Source organism: Thunnus maccoyii, chromosome 4 (genome assembly GCF_910596095.1).
Source record: "Thunnus maccoyii chromosome 4, fThuMac1.1, whole genome shotgun sequence".
Lineage (NCBI taxonomy): Eukaryota > Metazoa > Chordata > Actinopteri > Scombriformes > Scombridae > Thunnus > Thunnus maccoyii.
In genome coordinates, this window is record NC_056536.1 from 28,990,657 (window position 1) to 29,010,227 (window position 19,571).

The following is a 19,571-nucleotide window of genomic DNA, read 5'->3' on the forward strand; positions in this document are numbered from 1 at the left end:
TGGATGATATCAGCTCGAGTGGGATGGAAGCATCTTGTGCAGCAGAAGCATTCAGCCATTTTGCATTATTTATACTGCGTCAGGTGCATCGAGCGCTCGTCACAGATTTCTGATGCAGACTTTGCTTATATACACTAGAAATGTGCAGGTTTCTATTGATTCTATTGCAGTCTGTCACACTAAAATAAAAGATGTATTCAATCTTTGTCTGCTCATTCCTCTGCATGCATAATAAATTAGCTTTGTCTGAACTTGTCCTTTATTCAGCGAGAATAACCTCAAATTTCTGCCCACAAAATATAAATATGGAAAATTACATACAATATATAGCTTAATTTGCATCAAAGGATCAAAGCTGAAGCAAATTCTCATCATATTCATCATATAATAATCAAACATCACCTTCATCCACCTTCATCTGAGATAATAATAAGATGAAATGATGAGTCAATTAGTCGATTATATCAATTAATCTGCATGGTTCCAGCTAGTCCAGTATGTAGATTTGCTGCTTTTCTCTGTTTTATATCATTGTAAACTGAATATCTCTGGGTTTTAGACTGTTGGTTGGACAAATAGATATATATATATCTTTATCATATGAAAAATATAATTAGCTTTATGGCAGCTTGCTGTCTTCTGTCTTCTATATGTTATACGTATATTTCTTTTAACCATCACTTCATCGGTTTCAGAACATCTCGCCAAAGGACTGCAGTTGAAAATTTGCCAGCTGGCTAAGACTCACAGAAATCTTATCGTCCTTATAAATAGATAAAAATGACAATCACAGCCTCCCAGTAACCTTCAGCATGATATTCATCCTACTGTGATGCGTTTGACAGGTTTTACAGTACATCATTTTGCTCAGAAAAAAAAAATGAATGCAATATACAGAATAAGCTGGCCTTAACCAGCTCACCAAATGGTGGTAGTAAAACCTCTTTTTTTTTCTTGCACAGTGCACAGGAGCCCTGCATGTATAAATCTGGTAGCGCCGCCCTCCCATTCAGCAGTTGTTGCATCGACCCCGCCGGGTACACCACGCGACGCAAACACACCTTTTTAAAACGCTTCTTTCTTCACATTTTCTCGTTCTTTTCTTCTTCTTTGACCCTCAAACGAAAACATGGTAAGTTATTCTATCTCATCTATCTATCTGAGACACTTACTGCGAGGTTTTTAGGAGGTAGATATTGAGGTAAAAGCAGCAGCAGCCGGCGTCTCTGCTGTTAACACGACGTCGTTTTCCATCTCTATCTAATCCTCTTTAATTAAGCAAACCTGCGCATTTGGATGTTTTATGCAGCTGTTATTTAGTTCCCACGTTTCTTGTTGATTTATATTAAACACAATTTGGCTGTTGACACACAGATTGGTCTGCAGCAGTGGCGCGATGTGATAAGTCATTGTGTAGAGATGGGAACAATGCACTGGCTGGCTGCGTTCAGGCTCCAATAACAGACAGTGAGGAGGCGAAATAAATCTGTTTTTGTCAATAAAACAATAGCATTTTTTATCTGGATTTTTTTTTAAATGTCAAATTTAGTGAGAGAATACGTAAAAATACGACATCTTATAAATGCCCTACCTTGTCTTAATGCAGGGAGGGGCAGGTTGGGTGGGGATGGATGGAAACATTAGATTGCAGCAATCATATTTAATTAATAGCAAACAGAAGCGAATATTTTATTAATCTTATCCATGATTGAAAAATGGATGCGACACAGTGTTTCTGCTTTTAATCACGGCCTGAAATATATAATAAATGCGTCTCCTAATTGATTTCATCCTTACTGATAAATTCATTTAATTTGTGTGCAGATTTGTGGAATATAAAATGCCACAGGGTTGATTATGCAGGATGAGCAATACGCTGTGATTGTGCATCCTCAAGGCTTCAGGAGCAAGTGGAATATTCCAGGCTGGTGATGTGCACGCGCCTGTGCACATGCAAATGAATTTGCATTCGTGCTTATGCTCGCAAAAGAGAGGGGAGAGAGTGTGGGATAAAAGACAGAGGACAAAAAAAAAAAAAAAAAAAGATTGGAGGAAAGACGAGAGGAACGTCCTTCCTCTGAGAGGAGGGCTGCTGTCAGGCATTTCTGTCCCCTGCGGATTGTGGTGCAGGGAGGTGCCTCCTGCTGCATTGCCTGCCAGCATCAGATAGGGGGAGCAATTAAATGTTTCTAATTTCAAAGATGCATTTATGTTGCAGTTTGCCACCTGCTAATTATTGTAGATGTGTTAAAGAAGTCAGCAGTGACAGGATGGAAATGAAATTAAAAAATGAATGCATACAGGTAAATAACCTCTCCTTCTTTTTTTTTCTTTCCACAGCGTGAGTGTATCTCTATCCACGTTGGTCAGGCTGGTGTCCAGATTGGCAATGCCTGCTGGGAGCTTTACTGCCTGGAACATGGGATCCAGCCGGACGGACAGATGCCCAGTGACAAGACTCTTGGAGGAGGAGACGATTCCTTCAACACCTTCTTCAGTGAGACTGGAGCCGGAAAGCACGTCCCCAGAGCTGTTTTTGTCGACCTGGAGCCCACTGTCATCGGTAAATGCTCAGAAATACAGATACCATGGTTACATCTTGATTTAATTTTGTCAAACCCTCCAGTCACTTCTGATTGCACCTGTCTCCTTAGATGAGGTTCGCACTGGGACCTACCGCCAGCTCTTCCACCCTGAGCAGCTGATCACTGGCAAGGAAGATGCTGCCAACAACTACGCCCGTGGACACTACACCATCGGCAAAGAGATCATCGACCTGGTGCTGGACAGGATCCGCAAACTGGTGGGTAACTTGATCAGGAAGAAATGATTCCTAATTGTGATTAAAAATAAAACTAGATCATATTATTGTATCTCATATTTGATTATATCTCTCCCTCTTTGTCCTCAGGCCGACCAGTGCACTGGCCTTCAGGGCTTCCTGGTGTTCCACAGCTTCGGAGGTGGCACCGGCTCTGGTTTCACCTCCCTGCTGATGGAGCGTCTGTCTGTCGACTACGGCAAGAAGTCCAAGCTGGAGTTCTCCATCTACCCAGCTCCCCAGGTGTCCACCGCTGTGGTGGAGCCCTACAACTCCATCCTGACCACCCACACCACCCTAGAGCACTCTGACTGTGCCTTCATGGTAGATAACGAGGCCATCTACGATATCTGCCGTAGGAACCTCGATATCGAGCGTCCTACCTACACCAACCTGAACAGGTTGATCAGTCAGATTGTGTCCTCCATCACTGCTTCCCTTCGTTTCGATGGTGCCCTCAATGTTGATCTGACAGAGTTCCAGACCAACTTGGTGCCATATCCCCGTATCCACTTCCCTCTGGCCACATATGCCCCCGTCATCTCCGCCGAGAAGGCTTACCATGAGCAGCTCTCAGTGGCTGAGATCACAAATGCTTGCTTCGAGCCAGCCAATCAGATGGTGAAATGCGACCCTCGCCACGGCAAGTACATGGCTTGCTGCCTGCTGTTCCGTGGTGATGTGGTGCCCAAAGATGTGAACGCTGCCATTGCCACCATCAAAACCAAGCGCACCATCCAGTTTGTGGACTGGTGTCCCACTGGTTTCAAGGTTGGCATCAACTACCAGCCTCCCACCGTGGTTCCTGGTGGAGACCTGGCCAAGGTCCAGAGGGCTGTGTGCATGCTGAGCAACACCACTGCTATCGCAGAGGCCTGGGCTCGGCTTGACCACAAGTTCGATCTGATGTACGCTAAGCGTGCCTTTGTTCACTGGTATGTGGGTGAGGGTATGGAGGAGGGAGAGTTCTCTGAGGCCAGAGAGGACATGGCAGCTCTGGAGAAGGATTATGAGGAGGTCGGAGTCGACTCTATTGAGGGTGAAGGAGAGGAGGAAGGAGAGGAATATTAAAAGGGATATAAAGGCACTAGCTAAACAGGAAACAGATGATTGCAATGTGTTCTTGAATACATTCCAAACAGAAATGTTTGTCCATTACCAGTTTGGCTGTTCAGAATTGAAGTCCTGAAAATGTCAAGTTTGGCTTTGTCCTCAATAAAATTCCTGTGACATGTGACATGACATGGTTTTTTTGTTTTTATTAATGTTTCCTAAATATAAATATACCAATGGTACTGTATATCAGTAGTCATGATTGATCAGTCATAAATGTTAAATTCTGAATTTCTAACTATGCTATAACATGTAATAAAGTTGCAGTTTTATACCAGCAAACACTTAAATTGTGAATCCTCAATAGGTTTTGTAGCACCTATACAAGATGTATATCTTACTATAAACATTAAAAACAATGAATCTCAGCAGGTTGTGTTTAAGAAGCTGAGATAAATTGAAGCTCTGGGTCCACAACACTATTCCAGTGCTATTTTTCAATGACGCTCTCTGATTTATGCAGGAAACCTGGTTTAATCAATGAAAAATAACATGTTAATGTCTCCACTGAATTCTGAAGTTGTATGTTAGCTTTCAATGCATGTTTCACAAATCATGATTCAGCATGATTACTGAGGATTATCTTGATCAAAATGAAATCTGTGACTTCCATAAGCTCTAACTAATAGAGAGAAGAAAGAGAGCTGTGTTTTTGTGGGGTCGGCGGTTCTGTCTGAAATCTTAGATAATCCCACAAGGAGCTCAGCCGCAGCACGAGTGTAGCTGCTTTACAATGCGTTATGAATTAAGTAAAACAAAAACTGCAATAACTGTTTGGAGCAAAGTTTATTTGAAAAATATTAAAAGTCAGTTTTGTCCAAATGAAAGCATACACTTCAACTACCAAACTTCAAATACATACAAAAATCAGAGCATGTCTTAAGGTGTAATTTTAAGAATTTTTTTGATTTAATTGTAATTAATTGTTACACACTCATTAAGTTTATTGTTTAGAAAACATGTTTTTTAAAAAAAAGTATAAAAAGACATCCCAGGTGCCTGTAACTTGCAATCAGATGATGCTTGGTTTGGTATTTGGTTGTGTAAGGCTGGTTCAGACCGGCCTCTCCTGCAGCAGAGGGCAGTTGTCCACGGCTCCTCGTCTGTTCAGGAGGTTCCAGAACATCGATGCTGCGGAGCAAGTGTGCGCCTGGCCGAGCTGCGGGCCTGCAGATATGATGACGTCTTCCTTCAGAGGACGGTAGGACTTCAGGCGCCTGTCGAGTGAAGCACAACATCAAGATAAGTTGTTTAAATTGTATGTGCATAAAGGGTAAGGTGGGGGATTGTCTATATTGTTCTTATTGCCAACAAATCCCATAAAAAATACCAAAATCTACAAAGTGTTAGTTATCTCTCTATCTCTCTGTGACTTCTCTAACCTGTTTTCAGCTCTCAGCCCCAAGTCTACTGGTTCCTACTGAAGACATAAATCTTTAAAAGCATGTCACAAAAAGATTTATTTTTATCCATGTTAGTGGTATGAGTCTAGGGATGAAATAAACAGAATAGATGACACACTGCAGGGCTCCAATTTCCACTTTTTTTTTGCACCAAGGTGACTTTTCAAGCACCACTGCTCTTCATCAGACTGAGGTGACAAAGCACAACGCCATCTTAAATATACACGATGCTAGTCACATGATACAGTCACGTGAACCGAGTTTCTAATGTGAAAATAGCATACAATGTATACACAAAACACCTATACATATCCATAAATGCATATATACACCCACATCTGTAACTAAGATGCATGTATATGTATACATACACACATACAGTAGATAGTGTACATAACTCTGCAGTCAAAAAAGTTCAGAGTTGAATAGTGTCAGGAAACACTCAATTAAAAAAACAATTAATATGTGTAAAAAGTATATTGTATGTACAAAACTATATTAAGAGGAAGACACTCCATAGGGTGTTCCTAACCACCATCACGCTTGTAAGCCGTCATCAAGTACAGGAAAATACTAAAGAGGCACCTCTATTTGTCCTATAAAGAGTGAAATATTATCAGCCAAAGACCAACAGCACACAGACCAAAAAAAGACTGAGAAGAAAAAGAGAATACAGATTACTAGTTATACACAGAGGATATGACTAATAGGAAGTGGGTCCAGGGAGTCACATAAATGTCCATTTCCTCATTTAGGCCCTTGGGTGACATACAGTAGTATCTAGAGCGCGAATCCAGACAAGTTCTCGTTTCAAAAGATGAGTATTTATGTCTCCCCCACCCTCCGTGGGAGTTGGACATGTTCATTTCCACTGTAACTGAGAGAGGCAGACAGTGTGGTTCATTAAACTTGAAATGGTTGGACACAGGGCTCTTATAGTCACGGTTTCTGATAGCACTTCTATGTTCTGGGACTCTGGTTTTGAGGGGTCTGGAAGTTTTGCCAATATATGCAAATCCGCAAGGGAATTTGAGCATATATATCACACTGTTGGTTGTGGTTTTGCTGGTGTTCCCACATTTGTAACTGCCTGGTTCCACAGGACTCAGAAACGTGGATGGTGTTGATGGGGGATTAGGTGGCCAATCCACCCTCACCAATGGTGGCAATGGTTCTGGGGATGGCAATGTTAAAGGATTTGGGTGGCGATTTTCCATATTTTTCTTATTATCAAAAAATCTCATCTCCAGAACCAAACTACTCTCCAGAGACTGAAAACGTGAACGCTGTTGTTAGTCTTTGGAGCTGTTTCTAAACAAACTAAGGTGACCGTAATCTTCTCGGTGGAGGAACATGTCACCCAGTGCAGCGGTGTGACTCATTGATGTGTTGTCAATAGTTTTTGGACAACAACGGAGGTCTACAGCACAGAGGAATAAGGTATATCAGGATTTGGATGCACACACAATACTTGTAAGTAGATTAATTCATTGTTGGTTTGGTTCGGCACATGAGAATTGTTGACAATAAGAAAAATATAGAAAATCTGTAACCTTTAATCTCAATAACAATTCAATAGATGACCATGTAATGGTACAGGTATCCATGGTGCCCAGAAAATGAATCCTTGTGACTTTCTATCAAGCACCACCATCAGGTCAAAATTTTAATGTGTTCAATACTTCGGTTTATGACCAAAAACCTGCAAATGACATTCTCACCAACTTAAGCTCAACTTTTTGCTTACTGCTAATTAGCAAATGTTACTATGCTAACACGCTACACTAACATGGTCAGCAACATACCTACCAAACATCAGAAATGTTAGCATTGCCATTGTGAGCATGTTAGCATGCTGATGTTAGCATTTAGCTCAAAGCACTAATGTGCTTATAAATAAGCTTCTTCCTCATAGAACTGCTAGCAAGGCCGTAGACTCTTTGTCTTGTTAAAAAAGGCTCAGATGGGCACTGTTTTCAGACACGGATTAATACACGTTTTGTGCTCCAGTGAGTATTTACAGCAGCAAAATTGTGTCTGTTGATGTTGTTGTTGAAAACAATAGAGCCCTATTTCACGGAAAAAAGAAGCTATGTCAGACTTTGGATAAACAGGGAGTACTTGTCAGTGGAATCAATCTGTTGTTGGTTTTGGTCTTTTCATGGGATTTGTTGACAATGAGACAAATATAGAATATAATCAAGTAATTGAATGAGATTGTGTATAATTTGTAGAAAAATGAATATCACAAGACATGTCAAGTTACAGTTCTTACTTGTAAGAAAACGCCACTATTCCTACTGCCAGGACGAGTGCCAGGACACCCAACATCATAGCGATTGTGCCAGAAGAGGACAGATCCGAGCCTGAAACAAAGAAAAGGACAAGGATCACACTGTCAAGCAGCATAAAGCAGATTGTCAAACCAAACAATTTGTGGACTGTTGCATGGTAGTGGCTGCGTACCCATGTCGACATTGACTTTGGCACTGGTGGCGGCTAGACTGACATCATTGGCCATGGACACATTGATGCAGTAGACACCAGAGTCATTGAAGAAGTGACGCAACACCAGCTGGCACTCTTTGGAAGGCTCCACCATGTTGCATATCGTGTGAATCGGCCTCAAGCACTGCTCATCCAGAATCACACTGCACACCTCTTTTGGGAGGCTTTGGGAGAAAGAAGATGCTCCAGTAAGTAAAAGTAAATAAAATAAGGTGTTTTTAAAGGACACTGTGTAACTTTATTTGTTTTAGAGTAGCATTCACCTTCCCTGGCAGGTAACAGTGAGATCCAAAGCATGTTTGTCCGTTCCAGGTGATGCCATCACAGCATTGTCCATTTGTACAATCTCTACTTTTTCAATTCCCTCTGAAAACCAAGACAAGGGCCACAGAATGAAGGACTAGTCACTTCAAAGTTTTTTATTGTTTCCATTTTACATGTTGATAAACATAGAAAGCATTAACGAAAGGTCACCTACCAACCACTTCGATGCCGGTGCAGAAGGAGCCGTATCGATAAATCACGCAGTCATCATCAGAGGGTTTATCATCGGCTTCCCTTTTAGCAACCACTACCACTGTAGCTTGGCCCGTCAGTGTCACTGTTCGCTTTACACCTGATGAGGACAAACAGCAGCAGAGAGTTAACATCACATCATCTAATTCACAATCATTTTAATTATTTATTGGTAATCCAGAGTGCACCAAAAATATCTCAAGTCCAAAAATGAGAGCAGTCGACATTGATTTCTTTTATCCGTAACCGTGGTCATTCCCAAACTGTAACCAAGTTGTTATCGTTTCTTTTAACCATGACGACTGACGAAGAAGGTCCCCTAACTTTAACGAAGTTGATTTGTGGTATGCGTCTTAACCAGTAGGCTACCTTGGCTACCCAGGGTCTACATAATTTGATTGATCACAAAATTGTTAGAGATTTGCACCAATATCAGGATCTCTATCCTCCATCTTGTGGTCCTGGTCTTGAAGAGGGTCAGAATCTAGTTTTAAGACAGTTTATATTGAGATAATTTATTGTAAAGTTGTGTTTTATCGAATTGCACACTCAGAACTGAGGGCAGCATAGTATTATGCCAGCGTAGGAGTACTGCAAGGCAGCAACAAACAATTATTTTCATTACCAATAGGTCTGAAAATGACTGTCTCTAATAATCGATTCATTGTTTAGTCTGAAAAATGTCAGAAAATAGTGGAAAATACAGATCATTATTCCCTGAAGCCCAAGTTAACATATTCAGATTACTTCTTTTGTCTGACCAACATTCAAAAACCCAAAGGTGTTGAGTTTATTATCATGGAAAACTGGGAAAAATAATAAATATTTACATTTTAGAATGTGAAAAAAAGGTTTGAGAAGCTTATACCAGCAAATGAATTGTTGTCAATTCATTTTCTGTCAGTCCATTAATTGATTAATCATCTAATCACTTCAGCTCTACCATAGTGGTATAATGGGGTTCAATAGGGGCCCAACGGCAAACTTTTTCCCTGGGGCTCCATAAGAGGTTAATCCAGCCATTCTCGCATTAGTATTTTAAACCCAAACCTTGATGTTTTCCTGCCCTCAATCTAACCAAACATTAACTATAGCATTGTCAGATCATAAAACAGTTTAGAAACAGTGATGTTATTAGGAGCATCAAATCAGGAAACACTTATACATATCGTTCTGGAGTGTATGGATGTTTTTTTGTTGTTTAATTTGGAGGATATGTTGGCCACAGAGCTGCTGCATGTGTCCCAGTTCACTCATTTGGTGGCTGCAATAAATGTTTATTTAACAGCTCTTTATTCAAAATTAGAGAGTGGGTGTATTTTTGCCATTTTGTCATATTTTCTTTAAAAATATTGCTTTGATATATTGGGGGTAGTTCACTCCTTAGTCAAGGGGAAAGTCCAAAGAAAAAATCAATAAATGAAAGATAAGATTCAGCACCCCTCCCCACCCCAATAATTTTCTTATAGTCCCGCAGTACACTAGTAAAGATGATTGATCTGACCACGCTCAGTGAGCATGCAAATCAGAATTCAAATATTAAACCTCAAAGTACAATAGAACAATTCATTTTGAAGTCAGCTTGTCCTGTTGATTTGTACAATGGCAGCGCCTTTTGAAAGATTTACATCACATTTACATTTTAGGAAATCAGTTGATGCTTTTATCGGGTTCATCTGACAGTTGGTCCACTTGTATGAGCTTAGTGACACTTTGCTATTGTTGCACAAGCTACCTCTGGTGAGTATTGAACAAATGATCTTCTGGTGAAATTCTACCCTAATTCTGTACAAGCAACTACTCAAATCAGCTTACCTGCTTCAAGCCCAGTCCCTGCCTCACTGTTCGCCTGCTCATTCACAGCTGGGAGCATCATGGAAGACTCGGCCGAGGCTGAGTCAGCTGGCTTATTGCGGTTGATGGGGGAGGGAGTCTTGGCCACTGTGGGTGTTTCCTGACCAGGCTGCTGAGTTGTGGAGGCAGTGGAAGCCTCGTCCTCGCTGTTGTCCTCCTCTGTGTCCGAAGGAACCGTGTTGACAACCAGACCACTTGCTTTGGTGGAAATCAGTATTGGAACAGCAGACACCATTGCAGGAGCTTTGACTGTACACAGAGAGGGATGCTGAGCTACTACAGGTCCATACTTCAATAAGATGTACATACACAGTAAACATTGTAAGCATCATTAAAGATTTTACTGAAACAACCACTACTAGAAATTTGCTAGAAATTCGATACCAGTCTCATATCTGTCCTTTCAATACGTAGCCAGCAGCCCGTTAGCTGCTTAGCTTAGCATAAAGACTGGAAACAAGGTGAAACAGCTAACCTGACTCTGTCCAAAATTTAAAAATCCACCTGCCAACACCTCTAAAGCTCAATAATTAATTCTTTATTTGTTGTTTGTCTAATCTGTGCACAAACAGAGATGTTGAAATGTTAATTTGTGGTTTCACAAGGAGTTCCTGTATGTGTTGTAACTACTTTCAGTTACCTGTGGTTTCATGATCAGTAGGTGGACCGGGGGCCTTGGTTGGGGTATCAACTGGTGGGTCGCAGGCCTTATCCGGGATCACCGCCTGGATCACCACCTGGGGCTTGAAGGAGCCAGAGTTAATGTAGGTGTGAGTGACAGTCAGCTCTCTGGATATGAGGGCTCCACTTTCATCCCCAAAGTCCCAGTTGAAGGTGATGTCTGCGTTGCTGAGGTACTTGCTGGGGTCGTGGAGGGTGATGGTGAAGGCGATCGCTCTGTTCTGGATGAAGCGCATGTCTCCAGCCACGATGTCGTTCACTTGGTCCAGGGAGACGGCGAATGGGATTTGATCTGAGGCAAAAATCAAATAACAACAACAAAATGAACACTGATTGAAGGTTAGCACTTCTAGTCCTGCAATAAATACTTCTGAACTGATTACCGGTGATGGAGAACTGAGTGGAGGCATATCCCAGAGGAATGAACTTCTCCTTGCTGCGGTAGTGGTAGATAACGATGTCCATGGTGTAGGAGCCCAGTGGGATGTCATCTGTCCCAATGGTCAGAGAGGAGGAGGAATCGTCTGCCACCTGCCAGTACTGACCTGCCGGGTGAGTATCCAGAGCCTGGTGAGTACACTTCACTTCCTCTTCACTACAAATATTTACACATGATTGTAATCCAGTTAATTTAACAAAACTGTATCAGGAAGCTTTCTGTAAGATGTGTTCAGGGTCGGAGCTTGTCTGCTTGAGAAGGATTTATAAATGCTAACATATCCTTTTTTTCTGTTTTCACAAAGCTTTCTCAAATCTGAAACTGTGTTTTAAACAGTCTCTGGAGTCTACTTGGTAATCAAGTCCATGTTTTTCCAAGTGTAAATATAATGTTTTTTTAAGATAGACCTGGTTTAATGTTGTCTGATTGGAGAAAATGCAGTAAAATCACTTTTTTTGTTTTGATAAATAGAATAAAGGTTTCACACATCTGACAGTGGGATTTAAACAGTGTTAAGGTTTTTACTATGACCATGTTCAACACTTTCTACAACTGTAAGTGGTGCAAACACTGAGAACTAGTTGCTTAATATAGTTGTTTAAGTTTTCATAATACATAATAATCATGTGAAGTTCTTCACTTGTTTTTTTTTTTTTTACTTTCCGAATATGTTTATTGAATTTTTAAGTTTTCCATTTTACAAGAAAAGTGAGCAAGAGAAAAGTAATTTAGAGCATAATACTGTTTATCTCAGCATAAATAAGTAAGTAATGAAGAGAAGAAGAACATTCATTCATCATCGTTTTGAGTCAATTATCACAATATCACAGCAACAACCATATTTGGGCCTTAGTATCTCATGTAATTCATGTGAAACTTCTGATTAAAATAGCAAACACATTGACATTAAAGGATGGGTTCACAGTTTTTCAAGTCTGTCTTAAAACAACAGTCAGGCTGTAATTATTCCTCCTGTTTATATTGGCTATTAAAAGATCCCCTTTAGATGTGATGGGGGCCAAAATCCACAGTGTGTCCACACAGTCATTTGGTGCAAAAATGCATTTAAAAGTTTATCTGGAGCTCATTCAGCAATCTGAGTTAATCATATGAAGTGGAGGAGAGACACTGGCTCTAATTCAAGCTCAGTTTGCAATGTGTTCTGCATTTTGTACAAGACAGTTTCCCGGTGTTTTTGTAATTTAAGACAAGACCATAGCAGTATTTATGTGTCTGTCACTTGTTAACATGACATTTTTTGGAGTAAATCCTTGAGGCCTCATGCCATGTGACATGCAATGTCTGAAGTCTGAAAAGTGACAATCATGTATTGTTTTTTTACATGTCTTGCAGAGCAAATGAAGTGACATAATCATGATCATATGAAAAGGCTCATTCTTAATCCATACTGGGTCATGTTTCAGGTCACAGCCTGTGACATAAGAAACTCTGTGACCCTCAGAATCAACATCATTTCAAAGCATTTGGGTTTATAATAATAATAATAATAATGGACTACATTTATATAGAGATTTTCCATGATACCCAAAGCACTTCACAGTGAAGGGGGAGACTCATGTCAACCACCACCAATATGTCGCACCCACCTGGGTTATGCACGGCAGCCATTTTGCACCAGATTGCTCATCACAAATCATCTTGAGGTGAAGAGGGAGGGGATGGCTGAGCCAATTACTCTGGGAGATGATTAGGTGGCCAGATGGAGACAGCCAGATTGGGAATTTTGCCAGGACACCAGGGAACCCCCTACTCTTTGTGATTAATGCCATGGGATCTTTAATGACCACTGTGAGTCAGGACCTCGGTTTAACATCTCCTACAGCACAGCGTCTCCATCACTGCACTGGAGCTTTGGGATTTATTAGGACCAGAGGGAAGACTGCCTCCTACTGGCCCACCAACACGACTTCCAGCAAGGAATTCATTTTTCCCAGTAGGTCTCCCATCCAAGTACTGACCAAGCCCACTCCTGCTTAGCTTCAGTCATTAAGCTGAAACAGGGTACATGTTATTAACACTGCTGACAGCTAGACTCACCCCAGGTCTTCCAGACAAACACATAGCCCGGCTTCTTGTCCTTCTTAATTGGTGTCCCATCAGGGAAAACAGCTTCCCAGTCTGTGTTCTGTGTTGGGTATACTGGCTCAGATTCAAGGTACTTTGTTCCTGTGGGAGGAGCAAGAACATTGTAACTGTTAGAAACTGTGACATGCTAAACAGATTTAAATAGCAGTAAGATGTACAGAACCATGGCCAGGTGTGACTCGTTGCCAGGGCACATTGTTCAAGAAAATACCAAAGATCGGCTCAAAAGTTTGTTAAAACAGTATCTCCAAATACTGCAGGAACCTGAATTGAATTGTGTGTGTTAACTAGAGACAACTGGTGTAAGAAATAAAATGTAAACCAGAAACAGAAATTACTCATGCAAGGAATGAGAAATGTAATCTTAGACCCTTTTTCTTAGATTTAAATGTGTTAAAACGCAGGATGGAGTAATAAATGAATAAAAATTAACATATAATTTAATTATGAAAATGAAATTATGGAAATAATTTATGTTATTATTAAGACTGACTATTCATTTGTATGAAGAAATTGTAAGTTGGTGATGTATATTTTGTGTTTGGCTTTATTTTCTTGTTGAAAGTTTTGTGACAGTTTTGTTTCTCCTCTGTGTGTACTCGACTGTTAAACCAATAAGATGAACTGGTTTTGATGTTATCTTTACGTGGTTATAGTGCGTATATAAAAGTGTGTGTATAAATGTATGTGTGGTGGAAGAATAGTCAAATGCTTCTGCTGGTGCTAGTGGGGGCCCTATTGTAAAGAGAAAGATAGGCCATGCTAGCAGCTGTGTGAAGTTAGCTAACTACTACATGCTAACATGCGGATGATTAGTAAGTTTAATGTCACCATGTTCACCATCGTAGTTTTAGCATGCTAGTATTCTCTAATTAGCACTAAACAGAAAGTACTGAGGTTGATGTGATGTCGTGCATTTTGCTGGTATTTGGTCATGAAGCAGCAAAGTTGGTGATGTTGCCACATGAAAGCTCAGAGGATCACCAAAGTTATGACAATTCATCTTGAGGGGAACATGAACATCTGCACCAAATTTCATAGCAACCCATCCAGCGGTTTTAGAGACATTTCACTCAAAACCACAAATGTGAACCTCATGGTGGTGCTCCAGAAATAGTCATAATATCACCAAAGTAGAATTTACTGTCTAGGAACCATGAATGTCTGTACAACATTTTGTACCAATCCATCAAACAGATGTTAAGGTATTTGACTGGATGCAACCTTTGACCTGCTGGTGACGCTAAAGGAAAGTTGAAGGAGGGGTATTATACACACATCATGTAGTCGCAACAATAAAAAGGTGACGCCTGCACACTTAATCCAAGCCACAAAGTTTAATCTGGACAAACGTTAACGTTAAAGGCAAAGTTAGGATACATACTCTGGGCACCATGGATATCTGAACCAAATTATATGACAACCCATCCAATATTTGTTTATATTTCAGTCAAGTGTGTATTGTGCATGGTGTGTGTATGTGTGTTAATGTTGTGTTACCATTGACAACGCAGTCTTCAGCCCAAACAACGTCTCCATCCGGCTGCACCCTCTGGTTGTGTGGGAACTCCAAGTCGATGGTGAAGGTGACTTTGGCTCCAGTCAGAGTTGGTGAATCATTGCCTACATTGAACGTCACTCTGCCGCCTGCAATGAAGAGGACAGAAAAACACTGAGTCACGGACACAGAATTATATGCCTGTGAGTCCAAATAAGTGTAATGATCCTTGAATTAAAAACATAATTTAGACATAATTTTCTTTCCAAAAGCATAAAGTAACGGGACGTCCTGGTGTCCTAGAGGTTTAAGATGCACCTTTGTTGCATGTCAGTCCAATATCTCTCTCCTTTCATTTCCCGTCAGCTCAAAAAATCCCAAAAATACTTTAAAAAACGTGTATAAAGTAGGTAAATATGACATATGGATTTGTATTATGCCACCAATATTTCAACACACAAACCTTTCCAGGAGTCTTTGTACCGAGGGTCTCCATCCTTCCAGATTGGGTACATCTTAGTGTTCCAGGACGGATAACGAGTGAAGCGGTTTTTGGGCTCTGAAAATAAATTGAGAATAAATATATTATACTGAAAGCAGAAGCCACTAGTTCCATGCACATATGTTATAAGTTCAGAAGAGTTTCCTAATAACCTTGAAAATGTTTCCTAGAAAGAAACATGTAATTTGGTTCTTATAATAAAGAAAATAGAGACAATATATAATTGGAAGTTTAAATTAATTCATTCCAATTAATTCAAAATCTAGTCTTTAAGTCAGTGTGCAGTCATTTCAATTCAATTCAATTTAATATGTGATACCATCAATCAGTTGAACATGGAAAAATGTGAAATTTCTCTACAAGCAAACATAAAATACAACATATCAGGAGAATAAAGATTCCAGTAAAAAACTTTAAAATTAATAAATATTTATTTGGGTTTAATTGAAGTTTTACCTTCCAAAAACTTTACAGTTTCCCTATAATCTTTCCCTAATTAGTTCTACATTCTAAGAAACTTCCTAGAAAATTATTAGGAGATTACAAACCTGTAAAATAAAGTGTTTTTTCCTCGTCTCCTCCTCTACTGGGCTCTTAAAAAGCATTTCAGTGACATGTAGTTTATTTAAATCCTCTTTAGAGTTGCCCAAAGTCCTCATTATTGGACTTAATATATTTAATTTTACAACAATCTTGATGTATCTATCTCTGTTTGCCACTGATGATGTGACATAAGGTGAAGGTGACTGAAGGTGCCCACAAATATAATTCTCTACTTCCTCCAATCCCTTTCATGTGATGCTCAGCTGAGTGCGTGTGCACGATTTTATCAACAGATTAACAATGTCACAGGGGTCGAATTTGGATTAAATACAGTTCAAATAAAAGCTTAAACTTATGGCAAAAAAACAGCTATTATCTGAATCAGACTTTTGAATGTGATTATGAATTCAGTCTGGATTATTTCAGATTAATGACATTTCTTTTTCACTCCTCTCGTGGTTCGGCTCAGAACCTGAAGCCAACTATTGAGGTATGAATTGTCAAATGCAAAATAATACAGTTCTCGAGGCAGCCAGCAAAATATTCATTCCTTCCTTAGAAGTCATGACATTAATTTCTCAGAATATTAGACCGACTGAATGAGTGCATTTCCAGAAACGTTGAGTCTGTTAAGTATTGTTTTTATGTGTTTATGTTCCCCATAATATCACCTTAAGGTGAAAGTTGAATAAGGATTAAGATAAATAGTCTGCGCTTTGCATTAGAAAGGTCAAATTCTGTGTCATTTAAATTCATGCATGACTGCATAGAGAGGTCATGGGAAACTCTTGAAACTGGAGCTTCAACTAGAAACAGATTTTATGAACCAAAAACACAATGTTTCTCTACTGGAGGAGCAGAAATGATTCATCTTATTGGAAGGAGGAGATTAAATTAGAATAGATTTGATCTATTTTGTCTGTCAGAGCATCTTTGGAGGCTTAGAATTTGATTGAAACCTAAAAGCAACCTCACAAAAACCATAGTAGGATCGCCCCAGTAACCACATGGTTGCTGCACATGCAACATATCTGCCAACGTCCCTGGTTTGAGTCCAGCAAAGGACTTTTGATGCATGTCAAACCCATCTCTCCACTAGTTTCTTGTTGTCATCTTCACCAATAATTGTCAAATAAAGGCAAAAACTGCCAAAAAAAGTAAATAAATAATAAAAAAAGAACTAAATCACTGCTGATTGACAGATAAAAATAGTGACAGAGTGCCAATTTTGTAAATATTGTCTTAAAATGAAGTAATTCATGATGGTTTGAGAAAGTTCCTCTTACAATGGCAACAAAGAAACATAATTTACATATAAAACTTGCATAATGACTGTTGTTCATGACACTGACTGTAATATTAGAGAGCTGATTGTCATCTCTCTGTCTACTGGAAGGACAGATTATTGAGATTATTGAAGTTGTCCATCTTAAAGGACATAAAGTTCTCATTCTGAAGTACTTTGCATTCATTTGAAGATAGAAAATGTCCTGAATAACTTGTATAATATCTGAAACTGCAGCCTCATCACTCCTGAGATCTGAGACAGATTAAATGTGACATTTTTATGCTGCTGTTTCAAATTATTTCTGTCACACTTTCTACCTAAAATTCAGTTTAAAAAATGCATTTTCTTTACTTACTCGCAGCAGTGTGTGAAGCCACCGCCAGCAACACCAACAGCACTACAGACGTCCTCATGGTCAGTGCCCCTCCTCTTAATGAAATATCCCTTTTGTGAACAGCAGGCAACAGAAAACTGGCTTTATAAACCCTCTGATGTTTGACCTCACATTGTGTATTAGCAGGAGGAACGCCTCCTTCCTCTCGAAGCCCTCCAATGAGATTCAGGGGCTCCTGGACTGATTTGTGATTTGTGTATTTACAGTAGCAGCACGTCTGGGCGATTACAGTCGTACGTACAGTGGAGAACGCGCCACATAATCACATAAGAAATGCAGAATTCCACATGGACTTTTTTTGCATGGCAACAGATTTGATCACGAGACGAGCTCGAGTGCGTATAAAGAATTTTTATTTCTCTGCGATGGTGACAGCTGTGGCCGGAGGCAGTTTTCGGGTTGTTTTCAGGCGTACATACTTCCCATTCTCGTGAACGGGATATCTCAGGATTTCATTACATCTAGCGTTTGGGCTCAAGGATGAGCTAATTAGATTTTGGTGGTCAAAGGTCAAAGGTCACCGTAACCTCACAAAACACGTCTTTGACCATAACTCAAGAATTCATATGAAAATTATGAGAAAGTTTCGCACAACAACAGGATGAAACGATGAAGTGATGACATTTTATATCCAGAAGGTCAAAGGGCAACTTCACTGTGACATTGTGATGTTCTATAAAAACACTTTTCTGGCCGTTATTCAACGCCATAACTCAGGAGCAGAAGGGGAGATTGTGATCATGTTTCATATTTGGTCATATACTGAACGAGTGACACTAATCTTGGGTTCCCGCCATGAAACTCTGGTGATTGTTTAGATCTTCTCTGCTGCCGGGTTGCAGATGTGTGCGAAGCATCCACGTTTTAGAAGTTGTAGCTTCTTTGCAGCAACATCCATATCTGAGGCTTTGTCCACTGTCATGGCTACAACTTTGTGTTTCCACCAGAATCAGCTTTATTGGCCAAACATGTGAACACATACAGGGAAAATACACCTAATACCAAAGTCTTTACTACGAATACTATATGAGTCTGGATGGACATGGATATAAACTGCAGCTTGACTGGTTGGTGGATGTATACAACTGTGAGGCAATATTTCTAGTTAAATAAGGAATTAATATTGATAATAATAATATGAATTAAAAGGATGCATCTGCTCACCTTATTGAGCTGTGCTCAGTGATTTACATAAATATAATACATTGTATTAGAGCTGCAAAGATTAGTCAATTAATTGATTAGTCGATCAACAGAAAATTAATCTGCAACTATTTTGATGGTCAAATAATCATTTTAGTCATTTTTTAAAGCAAAAATGTATAAAAAAAGAAAAAAAAAAGTTGCTGCTTTCAACTCACATGTGAAGGTTTAATCATTTTCTTTGTCACCTTTGAGTGTCATTTTTCACTAATTTTCAACATTTACAGTCCAAACAATTAATCAAGAAAATAATCGGCAGATTAATCGATAATGAAAATAATTATTAGTTGCAGCCCTTGTTATCGTTGTCCTTCAACATCCATTATAAAGAAATCATTTGACATTTTGGGAAATATGCTCATTTTCTTTCTTGCAGAGAGTAAGATGAGAAGATTGAATAGCTTAGCATAAATGCTGCAAGTTAATAGTTACAATTTAAGGTGAATGTAGTTTAAACCTTTAACATCCACCGGGTCACCGGCGACCCACTTAAGCCAGTTGTAAGCGGTAGCATCACACAGTAATGAGTCAAAACAATTGGCACAATTTGGCCAATTGGAGATGATTGGAGAGGTTCAGGGACACCAGTGACACCACAGACTAAAAACTCCCGACCTCCCATAAGGTTCGGCCTAGAGGTCTGGAATATTATACAGGTTGAAAAGATGTAGAGGGTTTATGGTGTTCTGCATAATTCTGGCA

General features: G+C 39.7%; 2 protein-coding genes across 2 annotated transcripts; one reads left to right on the forward strand and one right to left on the reverse strand.

Moving 5' to 3' along the window:
• Positions 1–1,004: 1,004 nt before the first annotated feature.
• Positions 1,005–4,058, forward strand: LOC121895359 (tubulin alpha-1B chain-like). Its single transcript, XM_042408418.1, has 4 exons — positions 1,005–1,132; positions 2,341–2,563; positions 2,655–2,803; positions 2,912–4,058. The coding sequence occupies exons 1-4, from the start codon at positions 1,130–1,132 to the stop codon at positions 3,890–3,892; spliced, it is 1,356 nt and encodes a 451-aa protein (XP_042264352.1). The 5' UTR covers positions 1,005–1,129; the 3' UTR covers positions 3,893–4,058.
• Positions 4,059–4,719: 661 nt separating this feature from the next.
• On the reverse strand, positions 4,720–17,685 carry pmelb (premelanosome protein b). Its single transcript, XM_042408424.1, has 12 exons — positions 17,628–17,685; positions 15,403–15,498; positions 14,942–15,088; positions 13,394–13,522; positions 11,280–11,441; positions 10,856–11,188; positions 10,177–10,464; positions 8,324–8,461; positions 8,109–8,211; positions 7,804–8,009; positions 7,613–7,703; positions 4,720–5,151 (listed from the first exon to the last, which is right to left on the reverse strand). The coding sequence occupies exons 1-12, from the start codon at positions 17,683–17,685 to the stop codon at positions 4,989–4,991; spliced, it is 1,914 nt and encodes a 637-aa protein (XP_042264358.1). The 3' UTR covers positions 4,720–4,988.
• Between the last annotated feature and the right edge of the window lie 1,886 nt (positions 17,686–19,571).

Bases quoted from the DNA above. Each gene is read 5' to 3' on its own strand.
- LOC121895359 (XM_042408418.1), top strand. The intron at 2,564-2,654 runs GTAAATGCTCAG...CTGTCTCCTTAG, and splicing joins CCTGGAGCCCACTGTCATCG to ATGAGGTTCGCACTGGGACC. The intron at 2,804-2,911 runs GTGGGTAACTTG...CTTTGTCCTCAG, and splicing joins TGGACAGGATCCGCAAACTG to GCCGACCAGTGCACTGGCCT.
- pmelb (XM_042408424.1), bottom strand. From the start codon at position 17,685: ATGAGGACGTCTGTAGTGCTGTTGGTGTTGCTGGCGGTGGCTTCACAC. The intron at 15,089-15,402 runs GTTTGTGTGTTG...TCTTCATTGCAG, and splicing joins GTACAAAGACTCCTGGAAAG to GCGGCAGAGTGACGTTCAAT. The intron at 7,704-7,803 runs GTACGCAGCCAC...TCTTTGTTTCAG, and splicing joins CAAAGTCAATGTCGACATGG to GCTCGGATCTGTCCTCTTCT.